Source organism: Oxyura jamaicensis, chromosome 1 (assembly GCF_011077185.1).
Source record: "Oxyura jamaicensis isolate SHBP4307 breed ruddy duck chromosome 1, BPBGC_Ojam_1.0, whole genome shotgun sequence".
Classification (NCBI taxonomy): Eukaryota; Metazoa; Chordata; class Aves; order Anseriformes; family Anatidae; genus Oxyura; species Oxyura jamaicensis.
In genome coordinates this window covers 188973817-188994817 of record NC_048893.1, presented here as the reverse complement: position 1 = coordinate 188994817, position 21001 = coordinate 188973817, and the positions used below count along the sequence as shown (strand labels likewise).

At 37.7% G+C, this 21001-nt stretch overlaps 1 protein-coding gene across 10 annotated transcripts in view; it reads left to right on the top strand.

Moving 5' to 3' along the window:
- GRIA4 (glutamate ionotropic receptor AMPA type subunit 4) overlaps positions 1-21001 on the top strand; it is a 236995-nt gene that overhangs the window by 133398 nt on the left and 82596 nt on the right. For all 10 annotated transcript variants that reach the window (XR_004751259.1, XM_035327577.1, XM_035327585.1 and 7 more), the window contains exon 4: positions 5922-6106. Coding sequence is in view for 9 of the 10 variants with exons in the window: in XM_035327577.1 (XP_035183468.1) it covers positions 5922-6106 (185 nt within the window). In the remaining variant the exon portion in view is untranslated. The remainder of the gene's footprint in view (positions 1-5921; positions 6107-21001) is intronic.

The following is a 21001-nucleotide window of genomic DNA, read 5'->3' as shown; positions in this document are numbered from 1 at the left end:
TCTCTCAGACAGCTTCTGAGACACCTAGAGCTAAGTGACAGGAATCCAATCCTGATGGTCAAGTATATTGTCTTATCCATACCAAATGATTTGATCATTTATGCTCCACTTCTGCTGTTCTTTGGATTTATAACATATTTTTTTTATTGATCCCACATATTTTTTTTATTGATCCCACATATTTTTTTTTATTGATCCCACAACAGATCCTAATATGAATTCCAATCAACTGAAGCAGCTTTCTTAAAACACGTCCAGCATTTCAGTCTCTATGGCTATAGGGATCATAGCTAATCTGGGGAATGGAATCTATTCCTGCTAGAAAGTTACTTGGACCAGAAAGAAGAAAATAAATTTGCATTTCTGAGATATGCAGTATAAGATGGCTGTCTTTGGAGAAGATCTCTGTTCATCAATGGTATCTTCTAATCTTTAGCCCATAGCAGAAATATATTGCATATGTTGTTTCCAGGTACATTAACCTGTTGATGTGTGTCAGTCAGTATTGTCAGTCTACTATCCAGAGTAAAGAACAGTAATAATATAAAAATAATGCACCCTGTGCATCATAGAAAATTAATACTAAGTAATTTTCTGCCTAGTAGTTCATAAGCATGAATTATTACTAGGGTGCTGTTGTTTGGAGCAAGCAGCCACTTTGCTAGCTCTCTTCTGGCAAAACCATCTGCAACGACTGCACACACTTGGAGGGGCAGAGCAAAAGGTTTCCCAGAATGAAAAGGTTTCTGGAAGATGAAAGTTATTGGAATTCTAATTATAACTCCGTAACTGATCAGTGAAATATTTCTGGTGAAAGCAAACAAGGAAGCAAGAAGTAAGAAAAAAGAAAGAAAATAAGGAAAAAGGCCAACTATGTGCCTTCCGGCAGAAAAATGAGTCAAGAAAATGCTTCTCTGATTGCTTCAGTTTATTCTGAATACATTTAAGAGATTTAGATATCAGATTATCTTTTTCATTTAAATTGAAATAAATGAAATTAAGTAATTGACTACTGAAATGAAATTGAATGGAGGCAAGCTTAGCTGGTACAGCAGAAGACACACAAAAAAAAGACCTGAAGGGCCACTGAACTTTTAAAATCAAAAAAGATCACTCATGATTTCAGCTACTTGGGGGGAAATAGTGAGGGGGCTAGAGTCTCCAGTCATGGCAATATATCAGCAGCAAGGAAGAATCCTGGACCTCCAAATTCATGCACTTATAATGTGCCTTAAACACTTTGGTCTCCAGCAGATACTTCTCAGTCTCTCTGAAGAACTACTAATCTCTCTCAAAACAGGTATAAGACCAGGTACACTGGTCTCTGTGGCTGATGCATTTTGCAATGGAAAACATACCTATGCAATGAAGAATGAGGAAAGCAAGGTTAAAAAACATCTGAGATTTTGTTTGTAAGGTATTTTGCTGCAGAATCAATCCCAATAAGTACATATTTTTAGATATGAATATTCAGGTCTGAATTTACAGGAAAAGAGAGGAATAGCTCCATTAATTAATTAATTAGTTAATTTTCAACATGATGAATGTGTAGTAACTTTTTGGAAAATAATAGCAGTTTGTTAGGTCACCACAATCCCATGTGACAATAAAGCAGAATACGAAGAAGGGCGAGGATTCAAGAAAATAAGAACTTTTCAGACTTTCCCTGTCTCAAGGTTGGTTCCAGAGTATTGAAGTGGAATTGCTATTACTGAACATTAAGCAGTTGTCAATAGAATCTGCATTTGAGCAGTGATCTACAAAAGCAGTTCACGGACTTCTTAGCACAGGTCATATGAGGAGAATGCCACGGGATCATAGTCTCATAGAAAGGAAGGAGAAGGAATTCTTGCATATAGCATCCTTGTATTTAGGAAGGACTTCTATGTTTCCAGGCAATTGCAGTGGTATTTTGTCTTGCTCATAGATTTGCTAATTAAAAAAATAATAATAATAAAAAATTCCTGGAAGGGCCAGTAGTTTGTTGAAGACTTCCAGGCTTCAACCAGTTATGCTTGGGCCCAGTAATTTATTTTTTTCTGCTAAACAATTTATCTGCATTTCAGGGTTGAATTAGTTGGTGAGGAAGGGTTACTATATATGCCTATGAGAACTTCTTTTATTTATTGGCATATGCCTAAGCATTTTGTAAAATAATCACAGAATCACAGAATTTTCTAGGTTGGAAGAGACCTCAAGATCATCAAGTCCAACCTCTGACCTAACACTAACAGTCCGCACTAAACCATATCCCTAAGCTCTACATCTAAACATCTTTTCAAGACCTCCAGGGATGGTGACTCCACCACTTCCCTGGGCAGCCCGTTCCAACGTCTAACAACCCTTTCGGTAAAGAAGTTCTTCCTAATATCCAACCTAAAACTCCCCTGGCGCAACTTAAGCCCATTCCCCCTCATCCTGTCACCAGGCACGTGGGAGAACAGACCAGCCCCCACCTCGCTACAGCCTCCCTTCAGGTACCTGTAGAGAGCGATAAGGTCACCCCTGAGCCTCCTTTTCTCCAGGCTGAACAAGCCCAGCTCCCTCAGCCACTCCTTGTAAGACTTGTTCTCCAGGCCCCTCACCAGCTTCGTAGCCCTTCTCTGGACTCGCTCGAGCACCTCCATGTCCTTCTTGTAGCGAGGGGCCCAAAACTGAGCACAGTACTCGAGGTGCGGCCTCACCAGAGCCGAGTACAGGGGGACGATCACCTCCCTAGCCCTGCTGGCCACACTATTTCTTATACAGGCCAGGATGCTGTTGGCCTTCTTGGCCACCTGAGCACATTGCTGGCTCATATTCAGCCGACTATAATGTTTTAGTGAAATAATGTTTTAGTGAAAAACGTTGATTTTGTAGCTCAGCTGATAGGAGTTAGCCTTTTTTTTTTTTTTTTTAATTTGCTTTTATGCAAGCAGTAATATTTCACAATAAATGGGATGTAATGTATTCATATCACTTAACCTCCAGAAAAATGAATCACTCATCCATCTGCAGCATAACTGAGGATAAACAGCAGATAACCAGAAAATAAATACTTTTTAGGCCACAGCTGTAAGATTAATGTCTGCTGTCTTTACTTGGGCAAACACCTCTTTGAAGTTTAAAAATTTTGTCTAAACAGAGACATGGTGCTGAGTTTCTGTATTGATAGAATTACCCCAGGTTAATATTTTTTTTCCATATAAAATGTTTGCAGCACTGCATACAACTCATTTTTTTCTCTGCTAGCTGTAGCCAATTATTTTGGACAAATAGGCATTCTCCTCTGCATGTGTAATTTTTATGCCAACTGAGCCTGTGAATGTCTTTATTCATTCTGTGTAAACTCCACCCTTGTCAGTCTGTTGTATTAAAAAATGTTCCTGCACACTGAATAGATGACTGCACCATGGATTACCTGCACAGGGATTCTGAACTCCTCTGATGGAAATGTTGCACCATATACAGTTACTACAGTTTAGCTGTATTATGGTGTGTATGAAAGATATACTAACATGAAAACCTATGCCTGAGTGCCAGCTACTGACAAGAAGCTACAGAAGCTTGAAATGCCTAAAAGAAGGCAGTTGCTAATGAAATATGGCAAGTCAAACCTTGATCCAAGGTAGAAAAGCTTTTCTATGTGTTTGTCTGATATTTGTCATGCTTTATGCTAGGATAAATTCCCACTTTGATCAAAACACATCTTAGTAAAGTTGTCAAAATGAAATAAGAAAAGAATGAGAGGATGTCAATTGCTGTTTCAAACACTATTCATTCTGAATCAAAGAAAATGTTAATTTGTGTCAGGAAGCTGAATTATGTAAATGTTGACTGTGTTTGTAGCAAAGACCAAGTCAAAGCTACAGTGTAAATGAAGCAGGAACCCCTTTAACACTGGAGTAGTTTTAATGTACATCTATATATGGAAATGAATAGGAAATGAAGCAAGAAATACAATGTTTGGGAAAGAATCTTGTCATGATTTGCAGAGATAATTACAGGCAAAAAGGAGATTGAATATAGCAACAGGAAAAGCAGAATAATTATGCGGCAATTAACAGGAAAGCTGTATGGTTCTTTGAAAAAAATAGCAGTCATCAGGTTAAAAATATATGCTGAGTACAGAAATGTTTTAATAGTCAATACATCAAGTATTTGAATTCATTTCCTAAGATAAAATACTGTTTCATAAAATAGATCTCATCTATAAGATGAAATATATTATGCAGTTTATGTATTCATTATAAATGTTTGTATTTTTATTGTTAATATGTCATATGAATTGGAGGAAAAATAAAATGTTAATTTCAGATTGTGGATACACAGTATAATAATAAGAAGATGAAGATTTTAAGTTAATGTTTCAAGGACTGCAAATACAGTAGGAGCCAGTAGAAAAATAACTACTCCTAGATTTGCAATAGAATTAGTTTCTTATGTCCTAAAATCTTCATATTCTGATAAAAACTATTACCTGCTTTTATTTTACTAGAGGCAACCCTGTTTTTTGGTGTTTTTGTAGGTCTTCTATTTTACTAGTTAGCAACAGCACAGTCAAAAGTACTCTTTCTGAAATGTAACATACAAGGATTTCTCTTGCAATTTAGGGAATCTCAGATGGTACCTTTTATGGGGAGCCTGTCATGCAGTGGCACCTTCAAGTGCATTAAAATGACAGCTGGGGCTCACTGTGCTCAGGAATGGGACCGTCTTGGTGAAAAGAGAAAGGAGACACCACTGTGTGTGTATTCACGTCAGTATAGGATAGTTTTCAAGAGGCGAAATCTTTCTTTTAAAGCTAGTGAGAACAATTCATCCAGATAACAATTAAAAAGACAAGGTGTTTTATGTTGTGGTTCTGGACAGAGGGACATCCTCTGAATTGTATCATTTGTATCAACATGGTGTCAACAAACATGTCTATCTCTGTCTTTCTTAAACATTGAATCTGGATCTGAGGTGTGTAATCTTCATTGCTTTATGCAAATTCACCATTTAGTCTAGATACAAGATGGAATAAGACATGCTTCCCACTTCAGCAAATGTTTGGGCAAGTCAAGGGTAGGTGTGCAAGCTGTCCTGAGACATGTCACATGCTCCTCTCCTGCCTCTGCACCGCACATCCCCAGTGAGAAAAAAATAGGAGAGGGAACAAGGTGAGGGGCACCCTGAGGAGCCTGCACTGTGGGTTTGGTGGGGATGCTGCCTTTCCCTTCTGTGAATAGGCTCAAAGATGACAATGAGGACATCAAATAATGATAAAGAGCAGCAATCCTGCCAGTAGTAATAATTAATGCCTCTATGGTGCCCTTCATTCATTGACCTCTAATCACTTTGCATACATTGATTAAAGCTGTATGGGTTCTCTGAAATAGATCAATATCATTTTTATTTATATGTCTTACTGCCATAAACATATATATATACAAAAGTATAAACATATGAAACAATACATTCTTATTAAGAAGCATAAAAAATCACTTGGCTTAAGTGTTTTCAAAAAACCCACCACCAACAACAAAGAAACAACAAAGCATCTGAATGTCTAATATACTGTCTTTTAGGATACAGATCCTCCTAGTGAATGAGGAGACTCAGGCATTTTCTTTGCTGTTTCATGAAAAATGTCCAGATATAGAAATGTGTATGAAACCAACCTGAGAAGCCAAATGGTTGACTGGATAAGACCATGTTTATAAAGCATATGTAGTTTTTCCATAATGCTGAGAATCATTCCAAGGATTCTGATCATAGCAATTCTAGTTTTCATTGCTTACATAACGTGCATTGATCATGGCTAGCAACATAGGTAGGAATATAAACTGTCTTATTGCCTTCCCTGCAGGAGCAGATATTAAGAGTCATAATATTGATTAAGAACAATTCCTATTTAAAAAATACAATGATTATGTTACTGGTGTATCCTTTTCTTTTAGGTTATTCAATACTTCAAGCAATTATGGAAAAAGCAGGACAAAATAGCTGGCAAGTCAGTGCCATCTGTGTGGAGAATTTTAATGATGCCAGCTACAGGAGGCTTTTAGAAGATCTGGACCGAAGACAAGAGAAGAAATTTGTAATAGACTGTGAAATAGAGAGGCTTCAGAATCTCTTAGAGCAGGTAACATTCCTTTTAATGTCGCTGTAAGCACATTACTGAAATTCCAGATGAGATACCACTGTGCATTGTCTTTTGTTTATTTTCTCAATGGAAATGAGATTGCCTACTCTTTATTTTTGTTTTTCGCCATGGGCTGACATTTGTACACCCACTTGCCGACTGTTTGCCTTCCTATAAAATTCTTGTCCTAACAGCCAGTGCATCAGCACCATGAGCCCTCCCTTCCCCAGCTGGCAGGTCTCTGGGCAGTTGGGGCAGCTGCACACTTGGCTTCCCAGCACCTCCCTGCCTGACACAGCTTGCATCGGGCTCTTAGAGTTGGTGGAACAACACAACAACGCAGTGTTGCTGCATTACCATGATGCCCTCAGTCTGTACCTTCACAGGGGAAAGAAACCAGCCTTGTTTGAGGGAAAAAAAAAAAAAAAAGATTATTTGAATACAATATTACATATTACTTGCAATTCACAAAACTGTGTGCTATAAATTCTTTAAACTTGTTATTGAATATATTTCCAACTACAAAATACTTCAAACTTATTAAACTTATTATTACATATATTCGAACTGATAGTTTTATTACCTTAGCAGAGTGTTTGTGAACACGAAGAAAAGTAGAATAAAGCGCTATTTTGCTGGTCAGGTTCCTTCATTCATGGAAAGCTGCTGTTGTGTAAAGAAAATACTGGTCCAGACAGATGGGTTTGCACTGTATGGTACCTTTATTGGAGTAGGAACCTATTGCTATATAGTGCTCATAAATGTTGGAAAAATAAATAAAATAATGCTTTGAAAAGAGCATTTTGCTAAGTGACAGGAAAGTAATTTAGGGTTAACTCTCTGTTTCTCGCATGATCCCGCAATATGAGGTAGCAAGTGCAGAATTCAGCACCTGCTGCTGCTGCGGGGAATGGGTGCCATCTGCTGGTGGTGGATCCTCCGCCGCGGCCCAGTTTATCCTGGCTAGCGCGTTAGGGACTTTTGAAAATTTTGTTGTAAAAACGTTCACAATGCATCTGCTACCGAAGTCACAGAAATATAAAATGCAGTTTGTGATGCAGAAGTACATAAAATAATCCTCATAGACATATACATATCAAATTTGCTTTCACTGACAGAAGCTAGAGAGAAACTGAGCATTAATGGTATGGCTGCAATAACAAGGTCTTTTTCTACAACTGTTGCCAAGAGAAGAATAGATGATGCTGAATCGCTATAGGCATTCATGTGGCTATTTATTTCTTTTTATTGTGAAAGCCATTACGTTTTAACACATGCTTTCTATAGTTTATGATGAAGTCCTCAAGTTCAGCCTATGTTGTAATAAAACAGAACACCCATTTGGGCATCTTTTAAAATATATTTAGAAAAATAATTTTGCCCTCAGTTTTGCACACGCACGCGTGTGTGTAGTTTCTTTTACACAGTGTGCAAATGTGAATTAGAAAAAGTATGCTATATTGTGCCATAAATTCTGCATACACCCACCATCCTTCATAGGTGTATGTGTTGAGAATCCACTCAGTTGCACAGCAAAACAAAGTCACCCAGTAAGCATTCAAATCTCGCTTATCTCAGCCATACATTTTATTTCCTTCCAGGAGCTGCTACTCATTTTCTTTCTGGATTGGCTTCTACATAGTCAGTGAGTTTTGAGCATAACCTGTGCTCTTTGTTCAGATCATACAGAATTGAATTGGATATTGATTTTAATGGGATTATGTTTTGACCTCCTCTGACTTCATAAAGGTCTGGATTTTGCCCGCCTTAAATAGGTACTTAACAATGCAAGGATTAAAAATGCAGTGCCTGGCCTCAACAGGGTGAGTCAGATATTGTGAATTTGGCTGATGGATCTATAGGACAACCCCGAAAGCTGCTTGAGTCCTCTTTCCATTAACTGACTGTGGGGAAATCAAGGGTAGGAGTTACATCCAATTTACAACATGCCTGTATCTTAGCCATTCACACAAACACTTTTAGGAAGTGGCTGCTGTCTAATCTAGCTACTGTCTAATTTTGGATGGGATTAATTTTACCTAAGAAATTAGCTATTTGATATTTGTGCTGGTGTTTTTTGAAATCTAAGTGTAAAGCTTTTGCTCTTAAATCTACACTAATGAAGGGAGAGAAACTGGTAAATGGGCTATTGCACTTCTTCTCTTCTCAGTAGCTACTACTGATATAAATAAATTTACACTAGATCTAGTTAAATTGGAATGTAGATACTTCAGAGTATTTCTGTAATTTGTCCAGATCATGTGAATTTTCTTCTTTTGTTCCAACACCCCTGGAGCCTTGTCTTCATCCTCCCAAGGGAAGGTCACTGTATGGGCAGGAATTATATTGTAGCCAGGCTAGGTGAAGTACGCGGTGACCTGTAGCTTTACTCTCTAGTGTGGACGTCCTAGCCTTCCTAGACCAGCTCATCTGTGGGTAGGCCTGGGGTGCTGTGCTTAGCCACTGTTTTGGGGCTCCAAAATGAAAGCAGTTTGCTTTAAGAGGTCAAGTGCTGCTTAAGGATGAGCAGTCAGAAAACTTCTTGGAGATAAAAACATTTCCAATCTTCCAAAGACAGAAGTGAGGCAAAAAGAGTCTGGCCCAATGTAGAAAATGCAAAATAAAAACAGTTTTAAAATATCAGCCTCTGACTCATTTTGTATGAGGGCTTTAATAACCTGTAGCAGACAGGTAGGGTGGCTTCACAAATGGACTGAAAGTTGGAGTGCTCTTCCCTGCATACACAGAGGAATTGATTAAGCTTCAGTGACTCTAATTAACTCAAGTTTTTTACTGCCTAGTTCTCCCGTAATTGAGAGTCTAAGTTGTGACTATTGTAATACTTTGCAATGTACAAGTAAATGTTCTGCAGAACATTTAGGAAAAGTAATTAAATCTCAGTAATGAGACGGTAACTCAAAGTACTTTGCCCTTAAATCTATGCTAATGAAACTGGCTTGTGGGTTTGTGGGTTTCTTCTCAAGTGACTGCCCATACATATACACATTCATACTTCTCATGACTCTGGACCTCAAGAAATGAAGACTGGGGACTTTTTCACTGGCTGTGTTCCAAGAGTACTGCTCCCCTCTCCATATCTGGTGCCCACTTATATGACCTGGTGTCTTCTGCTCATTTTCTTCTCCCAGCTGCCCAGCTAAGAAAAACAGCCCCTTGCTATTTCTTCATTTCTTCTGCAACTTTAATCTCACCATTTTCTATTTTTCTTTTGCCTCTTGTATTTTTCTTAGTTCATTATTTTTTCTCATTATGTGTACGTAGAAGCTTCCTTCACACTTCAAATTTGTGGCTTGTCTTCAGGGAAAACTTGTTCTCCTGGATCCAGTGATGTATCTGAAATCCAGACTCTGTACACACACCAGGGTGTGCATTTTCCATTACATGGTCTTCCTTTCAGGTTTAAACATTGCTGCAGTGAGGCTGATGTTCTGGGCAAGGTCCAAACCTATACTCACTTTAAGGGTGAAGTATGGACAGAGAGAGCTTCATTGTCAGATTTCAATTCTAGAAAGAGGTAACAGGGCCAGCATTAAATACAGGAGATGTGTTCAAACTGCCCTTAAGTACTTACATCTGATTTACTTGGATTGACCACAACAAAGGGTTTCAGATCTTCTATCCTAATAAAATGACACAATGGCTTTCTCAATAAAGCTATACTTTGCTTTGGTCATGCTCAACTATACTTGATACTGCAAATATCTGGGGGTGATGGGAACATTTTGTTTGGTTTCTTTACCATTGCCAGTTGCAGTGGCTCAGCTCAAAGCACTGTTTAAACACACAGCTGGAGCAAGGCATCACTTTGAGCAGGGTTACAGGTTTACTTTGCTTCATCAGTAAGACAGAGTCTTCAGCCTATATGAGTCAGTACCTCTCCACCTACTCTCAAGAATCTACTGTAACTTAAGTGAACCAGGATAATATTAGCTCCTTTTCAGACTTTCTTATAAGGATAGTGAAAGAACGCCCTACCTCCTTAGTATCTCACAACAGCCATAAGAAGAAAACCTTTTTGTTGTCTGTGAGTGAGACTCCTCCTATGTACCCCTATGGCAGACCTTGTCATTCTACAACCTCAGGCTATAAAGGACAATCCACAAACATCAAGATCTTTACCATAAGTTTTTCTTACCCATTTCCATTCTACTAGAAAAGACTACACAAATGAGAAGGCAGACCTTTAACTTCTCAATCATCTTACTCTTTCTAATGCACAAGATTGACAATTATGAAACTCTGGAAGTTAATACAAATGCAGTGCAGAATGCTACATGGTCTTAAGTTTTTTTCCACAAAGCAGAAAATGTCATATTTTCTAACAACTGGGTTCATGAGTACTGTAATTATCACCATATGGGAGTCTTGTTTTTACTACCATTTAGATTATTACCTTTACAGTTTTGTACTTGTGATCCTCATGCAAGTTCTTCATGCTCCAGAAAGGAAGAGTATTGCTCATACAATGAGAAATTGCAGACTCTGTGGGATATTTTCCCTTAGGGATTCCTAATTAACCCTTTCTTTGATATGTTTTCCAGAGACCTCTTTTCCATCCAATACCACAATACAGAGAAATTATGATCACTGGTTCCAATACCACTGCATTGTTTATATATGCAAGAATCTCGGAAGAGGAGACTAATTCAATAAGTGAGAGTTTCCTGACTGTCCCCACTTTTTAGTTCATTTGTGGTCAGGCTTGTAGTATCTGTGAAAGAGTATTTGGAAGTAGAGAGCAGCTTTAACTTGTGTTCTTCTTTCACATACTATGAGGCATGAGCTCTTGACTAAAGGTATGCATTTTTAACAATATAATAAGTAACATTATTGTACGAAAGTGTGGTGGATACAGTGCTAGGGCTGAATTTAGTATTCTCTTGCCCACTGCACCTCTCTTGTTTCTTTCTAAATTTCTCTCTGGCAGAAGATAGCATCTCTTCCACCCGTGTTAATGGAGAGGCATTGTATGGCTTTTCTTCAGAGAAAAGATAATTTATAGGAATTATGTTTTAATGCCAAAAAAGGACAAACCTCTTCTACAAGTTCCTCTAGTAAAGTCTGGCCAAGTGATTCTCCCTCTTAGATCAGGGACTTGAAAGTCTCTGCCTCTCTTGCAAATGCAGATTCAAGTTCACGTTCCATTATTTCACAACTTGGACACTGGCTTGCATCACTGGAGCAATTTTGCTTTTTACCTTGAAGAACATTTTCCTCTTTAGCAGAAAGAAAATGGTGTACATGCTCTAGTTGTGTGGATAATGTTCTTAAAGTCAATTTTAACAGCTTCTCTTTCCCTGTTACAACTTTTGGTCCCATCATGTCTACTAAAAAAATAACTGTCTTTCCCTAGAAGGAATGTATGTATGTATATATATATATTCTGTATTTCTCTTTGTGAATTTTATCTAAAGTGTGTTATACCCTTGTTGATTTCAAGTGCTGAAGGAAAAGTCATGCAAAGAGAATATAATTAATTATAAAGCTGAATAGTGCTCTTTGTCATGAAATGGGGACCATTTTGAAGTTTCATATTAGTGTTTATTCGTTATTTGATTTGTATCTTTACAATCCAAAAATAGGAGAAGGAAGCAATGGTTGGAATTATCAGAACAGTAAAAAGTGAAGGCTGATACCCCTCTGTTTTTTTTTGTTTGTTTTGCTTGTTTGTTTGTTTTTGTTTTGTTTTGTTTTTCTCTTAGACCATCATTAACACCAGCACCATAAAAAAAAAAAAAAAAAAAAATCTTCCCCCCAAAAATGTACTGAACAAGCAGGAAATTGCACTTACTGTAGCTAATCAAGAAATATGTGAAATTGGCTGGCAAAGTAGTACCCATTTGCTGACTGGTGACCTGTCAGACAAGAGGTATAGTACCTTGGCATTTCTTATCCCTTTGGTAAAAAAAAAAAAAAAAAAAAAAAAGGATCTTTGTTTTCCACCTAGCTGCCAGTATTAATAAGCACTGTACAGGCTAAATGTGTTAGATGTCTTAGATGATGTCTTAGAGGCATTATCTTCCTTTCAAATATAGCTGAAATTGCCCAATGTGTTAGAAGATACTTTACTGGAAAATTGATAGGCAGATTCACAGACAGCTCAGCTGCATAAATATAACTTCTGTAGGAAACAGGACTAAAAATGTGTAGCAAAATGAACACATTCAAGAAAACGTCCTGTCACCCTCTTCTAAGATGTACCTATATTAGTTAGCTGGATTAATTTACCTTTAGTAAATATGTGTTATTGACTTCTTTTGTTATTTCTTCATTTGCTAACTTTCAAGCAAGAGTGAAGTGTAATAAAGAGATGAAATTGTGGTCAGATTTAGAGAATAACATAGAAAATCATTTTGAAGATTTCAGTGAAAACTTATGTTGTTTGTTCAACCATTGTATTTGTTCTTTTTACTTTTTCAGACACTAATAACACATATTACTTACTAGAGAAGCATACTGTCATTTGGTAAGCCATAGCTGATCGCACTGCTATTACTTACAGTTTGTAAAGTGCTGAAAAAAGTGTTCAGATATACAATGAAGTCAATGTTCCAAATGGATTTTACAGTTAAGTTGAAAAGTGTAATAGAAAAATCATTTTGATGGTGATAGTTTTTTTTAGCTATAAATACTTCAGTCTATTTTTGTTGGCCTTCCATTGCTTTTTCTTTTTGTTGTTAATCCAATTTAAAAAATTAAAAATAAATTATATAAGGAAATTTTCAAAAACACAAATACTTAAGTTGAAATTTATGGCCCCCCATTTATTTTTCTGCCAGACTTCTCTCTGTCAGCACATATTAAACACCACAGAGCAAATAGAGTACCGGGAACAAGACTGGAGTCTTACAGCTCTGAGATGTGTTTTTAGGCAGATTTAGGACCTGCTTTTGCAATACAGACTGTGAAGTACCGATATGAAGAGACTTATTTTATGAACAGTCATAGAATAACAATGATTGGGGATGGAAGAGACCTCTGAAGGTCATATGGACCAACCCTTTTCTCAAGGGAGCTTAGATCAGTTACTCAGGGCCCCACCTTGTCAAATTTTGAACACTTCAAAAGATAGAGATCTCAGCCTCTCTATGCCTTGTGTTTGACTACTTCATGGTGAAGATAAAGAACTAGGAACTGAATTTAACCATGTCTATAGGTTGACCTTCATGCAGAGCCTAGCAAAGTAAAGGGAAGAGCTAACTGTAACTGCATTTGCTTAACACTTCTGTTTTTACTTTATTCTGAAAAAAAAAAAAAAAAAAAAAAAAAAAAGTTCCAACACCTAGTATGTGTTTTCCCAGGCTTTTTTCATGTTCACTAGTATTTCCAGTGTTTCTGTATCTGTACACATTACAGGCACATACATAAACATATGCACATATACAGGACTTGATTCAGCAAAAGAAAAATAAATAAATAAATAAAAGATTATTCTTTCTGCAACAACAGCAAGGAATTTCCTTTTCTTTTCTTCCATTTATCTCATTTATCTCAGCTTCATCCTCTTCCACCAGTCTCCATCCCACAAAGTTCACACCTCAGCACTCCATGTGTTAAAAGTCTTCCAAGGTGTCCACTGTGAGCAGCATCTTCTGAATTTTGCATAGTGATTCAGTTTTGCTGTCAGAGACCATTGGTCTGGCTCCTGCTCTGCCAGACAGCCTGATTCCAGTCTTTTTTTTCTTCTCTGCCTCCCCCCATAAAAACTAAATGGGATTTTTCCCAGTAGATGGGCACCACTTCTCTCTGCTCTGTCAACACTCTGTATCAGCAAGAAAAAGCCTCTCTGCTTATCCAGGGCTGTATTTGCTTTAAAAAACACAGAGGAGAAATCTGCTATGCAGCATCTGGCATGTGTTTAATGTTTCAGTGTACACAGCTGAATTTATACATAGTAATAAAAAGAAAGTTTATTGTGTTTTGTAATATTAAAAATTAAAAACACTTGTAAAGTTGTCACATAGCAAAGTATTGATATTGTTAATCTTGTGAGAATTACAAGTCAGTAAACTCTAAGTAATAGTATCTAATAGTATAGTATAGTTTTAACAAGCATGACAGGGAAGTAGCTGCACAGTCTTGGACTCTGTTCACAGCTGTCTAACTAACTCAGTTTTTCAATATATTGTTTGACATCACTGATACGCAGCTTCCCCTGCCTTAAAGAGCCTTGAGATACACAGCCAAAAAGTACTGTGTAAGTGTTAGCACTCAAAATCAAATCTCTCTGATGGGTAAAATAGAGCAGGCTGTCACTGCAACAATTGATGATTATTATAACTGGCAAAATGAAAGTAAATAAATGTGAGTGGAGAGAAATACAGAAGCTGACATATTCTACTCCTTGGTCTGATTGTAATATTTTGTTACTGGCATGTTAAACCTGAAAAAGCAATGTTTGACTGCTGAAGTTCTCTATATTGATCAAGTTTTCAATTTTTCAATCGAGTTTTCTGTTTTGCTGTTTTTAAAAATATATTTTTTCTTTATTTCCAGTGTGTCTGCTAACTGAAGATAGCAACTGATATTTTTACAAATGCTATTTAGAAAATTGGCATAATTAATTGTGAATAATAAAAAATAAATTAAAACGTGATACTTACAGAAAGGCAGAAATTTTCCATGCACATGAATTCAGCAGAATATTAACTCAATTATTCCTCTACAGCTTGCTCTGCTTTTTCTGGTTTTCAAGATCACAGCAGCACATGAGCACAGAGGATCACTAGGCACAACACATTCACATAGTTATCAAGAGATCTCTATTGCTTTTACATGCAGTTTACTTTCATGATGAGGATTTTTTTATTCTTTGAGTTAGAAATGCCATGGACTTGTCTAGTCTCTTATCATCTCCACACTTCCTGTTTATCCTTTTGATTTACCTGAACAAAATATAGGCTTAGTTCTGCTCTACACAGGATCACAGAAGTAGACCATTTGCCAAAAACATGAACGGCACAGTGCAGTTTGCACCAGTAGCAGCAGCATTAGACTGAGGCTGCTTCAGGGCCATAGTAGCAGAACTCTGTGTATGTCTCCTTAGTCCAAATGGATTGGACTTTATGAATCTCAGAGATTCACAAAGTGCTTTTTCCTCAGCATTCCTGTTCCTCTCTGCTTTTTTCCCTAGAGGTTTATAGAGCTGCTTGTAAGCAACCCTGTGATGTCAGTGCAAACTGATAGCTCTTCTCCTCAAGGCAGCCAGCTGCCAGCACCGCCACCAGCATCTTCCTCACCCCATGCAGTCAGCAGTGACTCCCCAAAGACATTCATTTTCTATGAAGCAGCTGGGATCTCTCACAGTAATAGTCCCACACTGCTAAGAAATACAAATATATTTTGTCACTGCACTGCAGACTGATGAGGTTTGGACCCAAGAAATAGCTTATTTCAGTTACTGAAAGAACAAATAGGCAGTAGAAAACAAAGGATGAATGCAAATGGTTTGGGGGATTCATAAAGTGACCTTCATCTTACACCCTTTCTCTCTCTCCTCACCTCCTTCATCCCCCCAAGCCTGCACATCCCATTTACCTTTGGGAGAGCCTGTTGCAGGAATAGGCTTTGAACTGAAGCAACTTCAGCAGCAGAAAAGCAAGCAGCTATGTTCTGGGCACTGGCTAGCAGCCCCTGAGCCACCTCTCCAGGTTTCCTTCCCCATAGGCTGCCTGTGCTGTGCAGGTCTCGTGCTGCTGCACAGTGCAGAAGGGGACATGACAGTTTGTAAGGAGACACTTCTGCTATGTAGGCCACCTTCTTTTGCATCCTCTCTTTTGGTTTTAGGATGTTAACAGTCCACACTCTCCCCAACAGTAGCACCCTTTTGTGAGTACTAGTTGTTAAAATTAAGCTTATTTTTCAATTGCTTTTATATGGCTTTGTAAAAAGTTTATCCTTGCTTCAGATATCATATAAAATCCCATTGCAGTCGTGGTTTATATCTTCACCATTTCTGCTGCAGTATTTCAGGTCAAGTCTCAATCTTCTGTCTTAACAAGTCCCAACACTTTTTATATTACGTTAGACAGACTTCATTTTATTGCATGTGTTCCTTTTCTTAAGGCAGCAGATTGTGAGACAAAACCAAAGAGGAAAACCTTTGCTAAAGTCCCATTGGTAATGGACAGCTATCATCCTTTGAAAAGATTTAACTGAAAATGAGTTCTTTTCACTTCAGCTTTACTGACCTTCATCTGATGGAAATCATAACGAGGGATATTTCATGCTACAGAAGTTAAGCATTCTTTTAAAATCAGTTATATACAACATCAATTTCATAGTAGTATAGAGATGAGGATGACTTGCAGTCTGATTCGATGCTTAGACACTGTTGTAAGTCTGGAAATTGTTTTATGAAAATTCATGGACTTGCCAGTCATGGGGAAAAGAGAGAGAATCAAAGCAGACACTGGTAGCTCTTCTTTTTGATAGTAGAATAGTTCCTGAATTTCCTAGACCAGACCATTGTTCAGTTAAATAGTAATAACAATGTTGTCTAATGAATTCAGAAAGTTCAGAGTTGTGTGTAAAGCCTGAGTTTGATTCAGATCTCCCTGGTTCTGCTTTTACAACATTTTAAAGTCAGCAGTATAATTCTAGCTACATTTGATTAGCACTGGACATCAATGACATGAGAATAAAGCTTTTTCTTAATTGCAGTATAATGGATCAGTAACTAAAAAGTCTCCTAATGTCCTGTTCCTCACAGGTTCTTATGTGTAAATGCATTTAATAATGTGAATGCTTTTCAACAGAGCCAAATGTGATTCATATATATATATATATTTAAATATAAATATCTAAATATAAACTCCAACTTTTAGTGGATTTACACACACACACATACACAATAATCTTTGGGAAGAAAAAAAAATAAAGTTGCATTAGATTCTTAAACAACCTTGATAGGCTTATGGCCTGAGTATTTCACTTTGATTCTGTGCTACCACATTTGAAACAAAGGTGCCCGTTACATGCAGCATCAGCACTTTGATGGGGTATCACTGTTTATATGACCCATCTTCGGTGCCTGGCCCTGTTGTGGGTTCTGTGGCCAATCGGGGTGGAGAGCTGAGCCAAACCTCCTGCTCCCTTGGCAGGGCCACCACAGGAGCCTGTGGCAGTGTCACCCTCTCTTCAGGACCTCCCTTTTGAAATGAAGATGGTTCTCTCCGCTCAGCCTCATGCTGTATGTGCATCTGCCACCTGCCCATGGGTGCTCGGGGCTTCTCTAGGAGGGTGGCACCCACAGGCACACCAAGCATCTTAGTTTGCATCAAGAACAGGCTTGTTGAAGTGAATCTCCTATTTGTGGCCATTTACTGTACTGTGTAATACATCAAGGGTGGTCTCTATATATATGAATTTGTTTTCTTTTGGGTGATGCCAGATGAGAAGGTGCCTAGAAGCACTCCAGCTGTGCACCAGATCCCATTATGAGTTCAGTCCAAGGAGCAGGTGTGAGAGTCCAGAGTAGAACCCTGAACTGTGCTGCTATGGAGGCCAGCTCCTTAGCACTAACACTTCTGCTGGCTGTACACATCCTGCCCTCTGGACTTTGCCTCTTGCTAATGGAGATGTTAGACAATGCAGCTCTGACTTCTCTGTATTGTTACAGAACTTGGCCTTTCGGTTATGAATTCAGAAGTGTAAGAGGACGCACATGGTGTTTTAAGGTGTCCCCAGAGTTATTGAACTTCTGTAGCAAAAGATTTATGGAACACACTGTCATCTGTCAAAATCCCAGTCCTCTTTTTCCCTTTCAAAGTAGATTCTCTGGTTCTTTTACCTCACTTCTTTTCTCTGCCATAGAAGAAAAATATTCTTCCCTCTCTCACTGGCACTCATCTGTTCAGTTTGTGGCTCAGGGCAATACCTCCTATCATGTATATGGGATGGTTGAGGTCTCATCTCAATAAAAGACTCCAGTCACTGCTAGTAAAGAATAGAGAAGGAAAATGTTAGAAGTTGGGGAGCTCCTCTAGAGGAGCCTTTTCGTGTTATGAAGGACTTAAGTTTGTTGTCTGAATTTATCTCAGTGCAGAGGCACATCAGAAAGAAAGGCAGTGAGGATTCACGTCCTATTTTATAGATCATAAGCTGCACCTTTAAGTATTCAAGAGAAAAAGGTGACTACATAAATTTTGTATATTCAAAAGTATGAGATGCTCACAGAAAGCTGTTTTCACTAAACAGGCACTTTTCTCCTAAATCATTAGCAATTCCTGGTTTGCAAATTATGTGCTCAATAACCATAAACATTTGCAGATTCAAAATCAGAACTGTATTTAATCTTTGTAGAAAATGCAAGCCATATAACATCATTTTTCTTCTCTATCTGCGTGATCAACACTCTTAGGGTAAAATTTGTCTCAGTTAGCATTAGGGATATAAAATGTAGGTGTCTACATCAGAGTTAATCATCATCAACTCTTCTTCTAGTCAGTGGAGAAAAATAAGCACTTTCAGGGCACAAGCTGTCTAATTAATTTTAGACATGTACTTTAGGATAAGATGAATCATTTCCTCCAAGTGCCTGCTTTTTCTACTGACTTTAAAGGAAGTGCAGACAACTAGATGATACGTAGATGTGTACTTTTATTACCCACCCTTAGAGACAAGCATTGAGACAAGCACTGAATATATATATATATATTTTCACAAATATTCTGTATTGTTCACATTAAATCTGTGAATTCTGCAGCCATTTCTATATGCATTTGCTAGGAACAAGCACAGAAGCAAACCCATTTAATCATGTGCAGTATTTAATCATTTTGACTATGTGACAGCTACCGACATGTATCTGATGTACCTCAACAGTTGCAGGTTGATCTTGTGCTTGTTTATTTGACTGAAACACTGCAATTATCATCACAATTTGTGTTATGAAACCAAACCAGGGAGCAGATCACAAAGGGTGTTAATTGCTAAAGCAACGTCAACTCCCAAGAGCTCAAAGCGAGCTTCAGTGATTTGTGCAAGCTGAGGATCAGGCCCACAGTTATTATATCACATTCATTTTAAATCATGTCAGCCCACTTACGTTCAAACTGTGATGCTGTAGGTGTTCAAAATGTGAGTTTTTAATTTTCCCTGTAGTAGGGATGCAAATGCATTTTCATTACCATGGATAGTGGAAGCAGTACAGATGTAAAAGCATTATTGGTGTCAGAGATTCCATCTCTATGGACGCCATTCAAATCCCTCCTCGTGCCAGCAGGGATTTGAACTCTTGGTGTACAGTGGAAAAAAAAAAAAAAAAAAAAAAAAAAAAAAGTTTGACAGCGCCCACCTCACATGTCTTGAGTATATAATATCGAGAGGTGTGATTTCTCCTTCTTGTCGCTTTCCCCAATAGACTGATAGCAAAGGTATTTAGTTACAGATCTTAATGGGAATCTGACTGGATCCAAAATAAACTATTTTTTATATATGAAGGACTTATAATCTGGACAGTCTGGGGAGGTTTTGTTGTTGTTGTTGTTTGTTTGCTTTGTTTGTTTTTTTGTTATGTTTTGCTTTTTAAGTCTGATCATTTTAGCTACAGACTGAAAAAAAAAAAAGTGATTGAGGTTTGGAAGCAAGAAGAATAAAATGATAACAGACATTGCTTATTCACTTTATTGTTTTAAAATAATAAAATTAACACAGTTCTGACAAGATGCTTATGCTACTTCACTTGGCATTTCCCTTCCACTCTCTGCAGAAGTAGATTGACTTACTGGAACAACAACAGAGTTGGAAATCAAGCAACGCGTCTCATCTCCAAACTCTGATGCTATCTATTTCACACTGCACTGGTGAAAGGGTCTGACGGTCTTCGTGAATGTTCTGTCAAAGAAGCTGCCAACTCCTCAGAACAGAGTCTAGAGTTAGGATTTTCAAAGCATCAAAGGAGACAGATCCATATTTTTCTTATTATTTATTAAGTAGCCATCACCACATGGAAAACTTTTGCCTGTATCTTGTTTATTCATTTGGAAGGAAGCTAAAATGCTTTGTGGGGTGACTGTGTAAGAAGAAAAAAAAAAAAAAAAAATTTTCACTTTGAACAAAAATTTTTAAAGTGAGTGGTTAACCGCTGAAAACCCTTGAATTCACTGTGGGTTGGCATATTTTTTGTCTAACCCCTGTTCTTGATCTTGCAATATCAGGACTGTAGCACTTGCACATCAGGAGTGTTCCCTATCTGCATCACTTGATGTTATATATTGGTTAAATGCTCAAGGGCAGAATGTGGCTTTCTCCTGGGAGCAAATGCTGAGGTTCCTCTCTCACCTCTGTGTGTCACCAGAAGCCCCTTGCAGCTAGAAACAAGGGGCTTTCACAGCAGGGAGCTTGGCTGCCTGTTCTTGCTCTGTCCTTGCTCATGTCAAGCCCCAAAATCTTTAGCATATCACTAAGAACTAAGTAACACTTGTAGTACTTGACCACCTCAAGGGCAGACAGCTTTAATCCCAAAATGCAAAAACCTAGTTTGATTCATAAACACTGCACTCATTTGAAATGAAAAGGTACATTAGCAGTTAGGTTTTCTAGTTAATGTGTGACCTCCTGCTTCTGAATTTGTATCCCGTAGGTAATTGCCATACTTGATGAAATAGTATACAACAGTAACATTTTCAATCATGTGGAAGGCACTCAGATTACCAGTTCATTACTTTATTCACTTTCATTTTAACTTTTTTTCCCATGATTAAGCACCTGGAAAGTTATAGCTACATTATTGGAGAAGGACTCTCAACATTATGTTGTTGATTTTATACATTTCAAAATTTATATCTATCTGGCTGTGAAAATGTGTTTCTAGAGAAAAGAGTATGACTCTCTCTTTTTTTTTTTTTTTTTTTTTTTTTTTTTTTTTTTTTT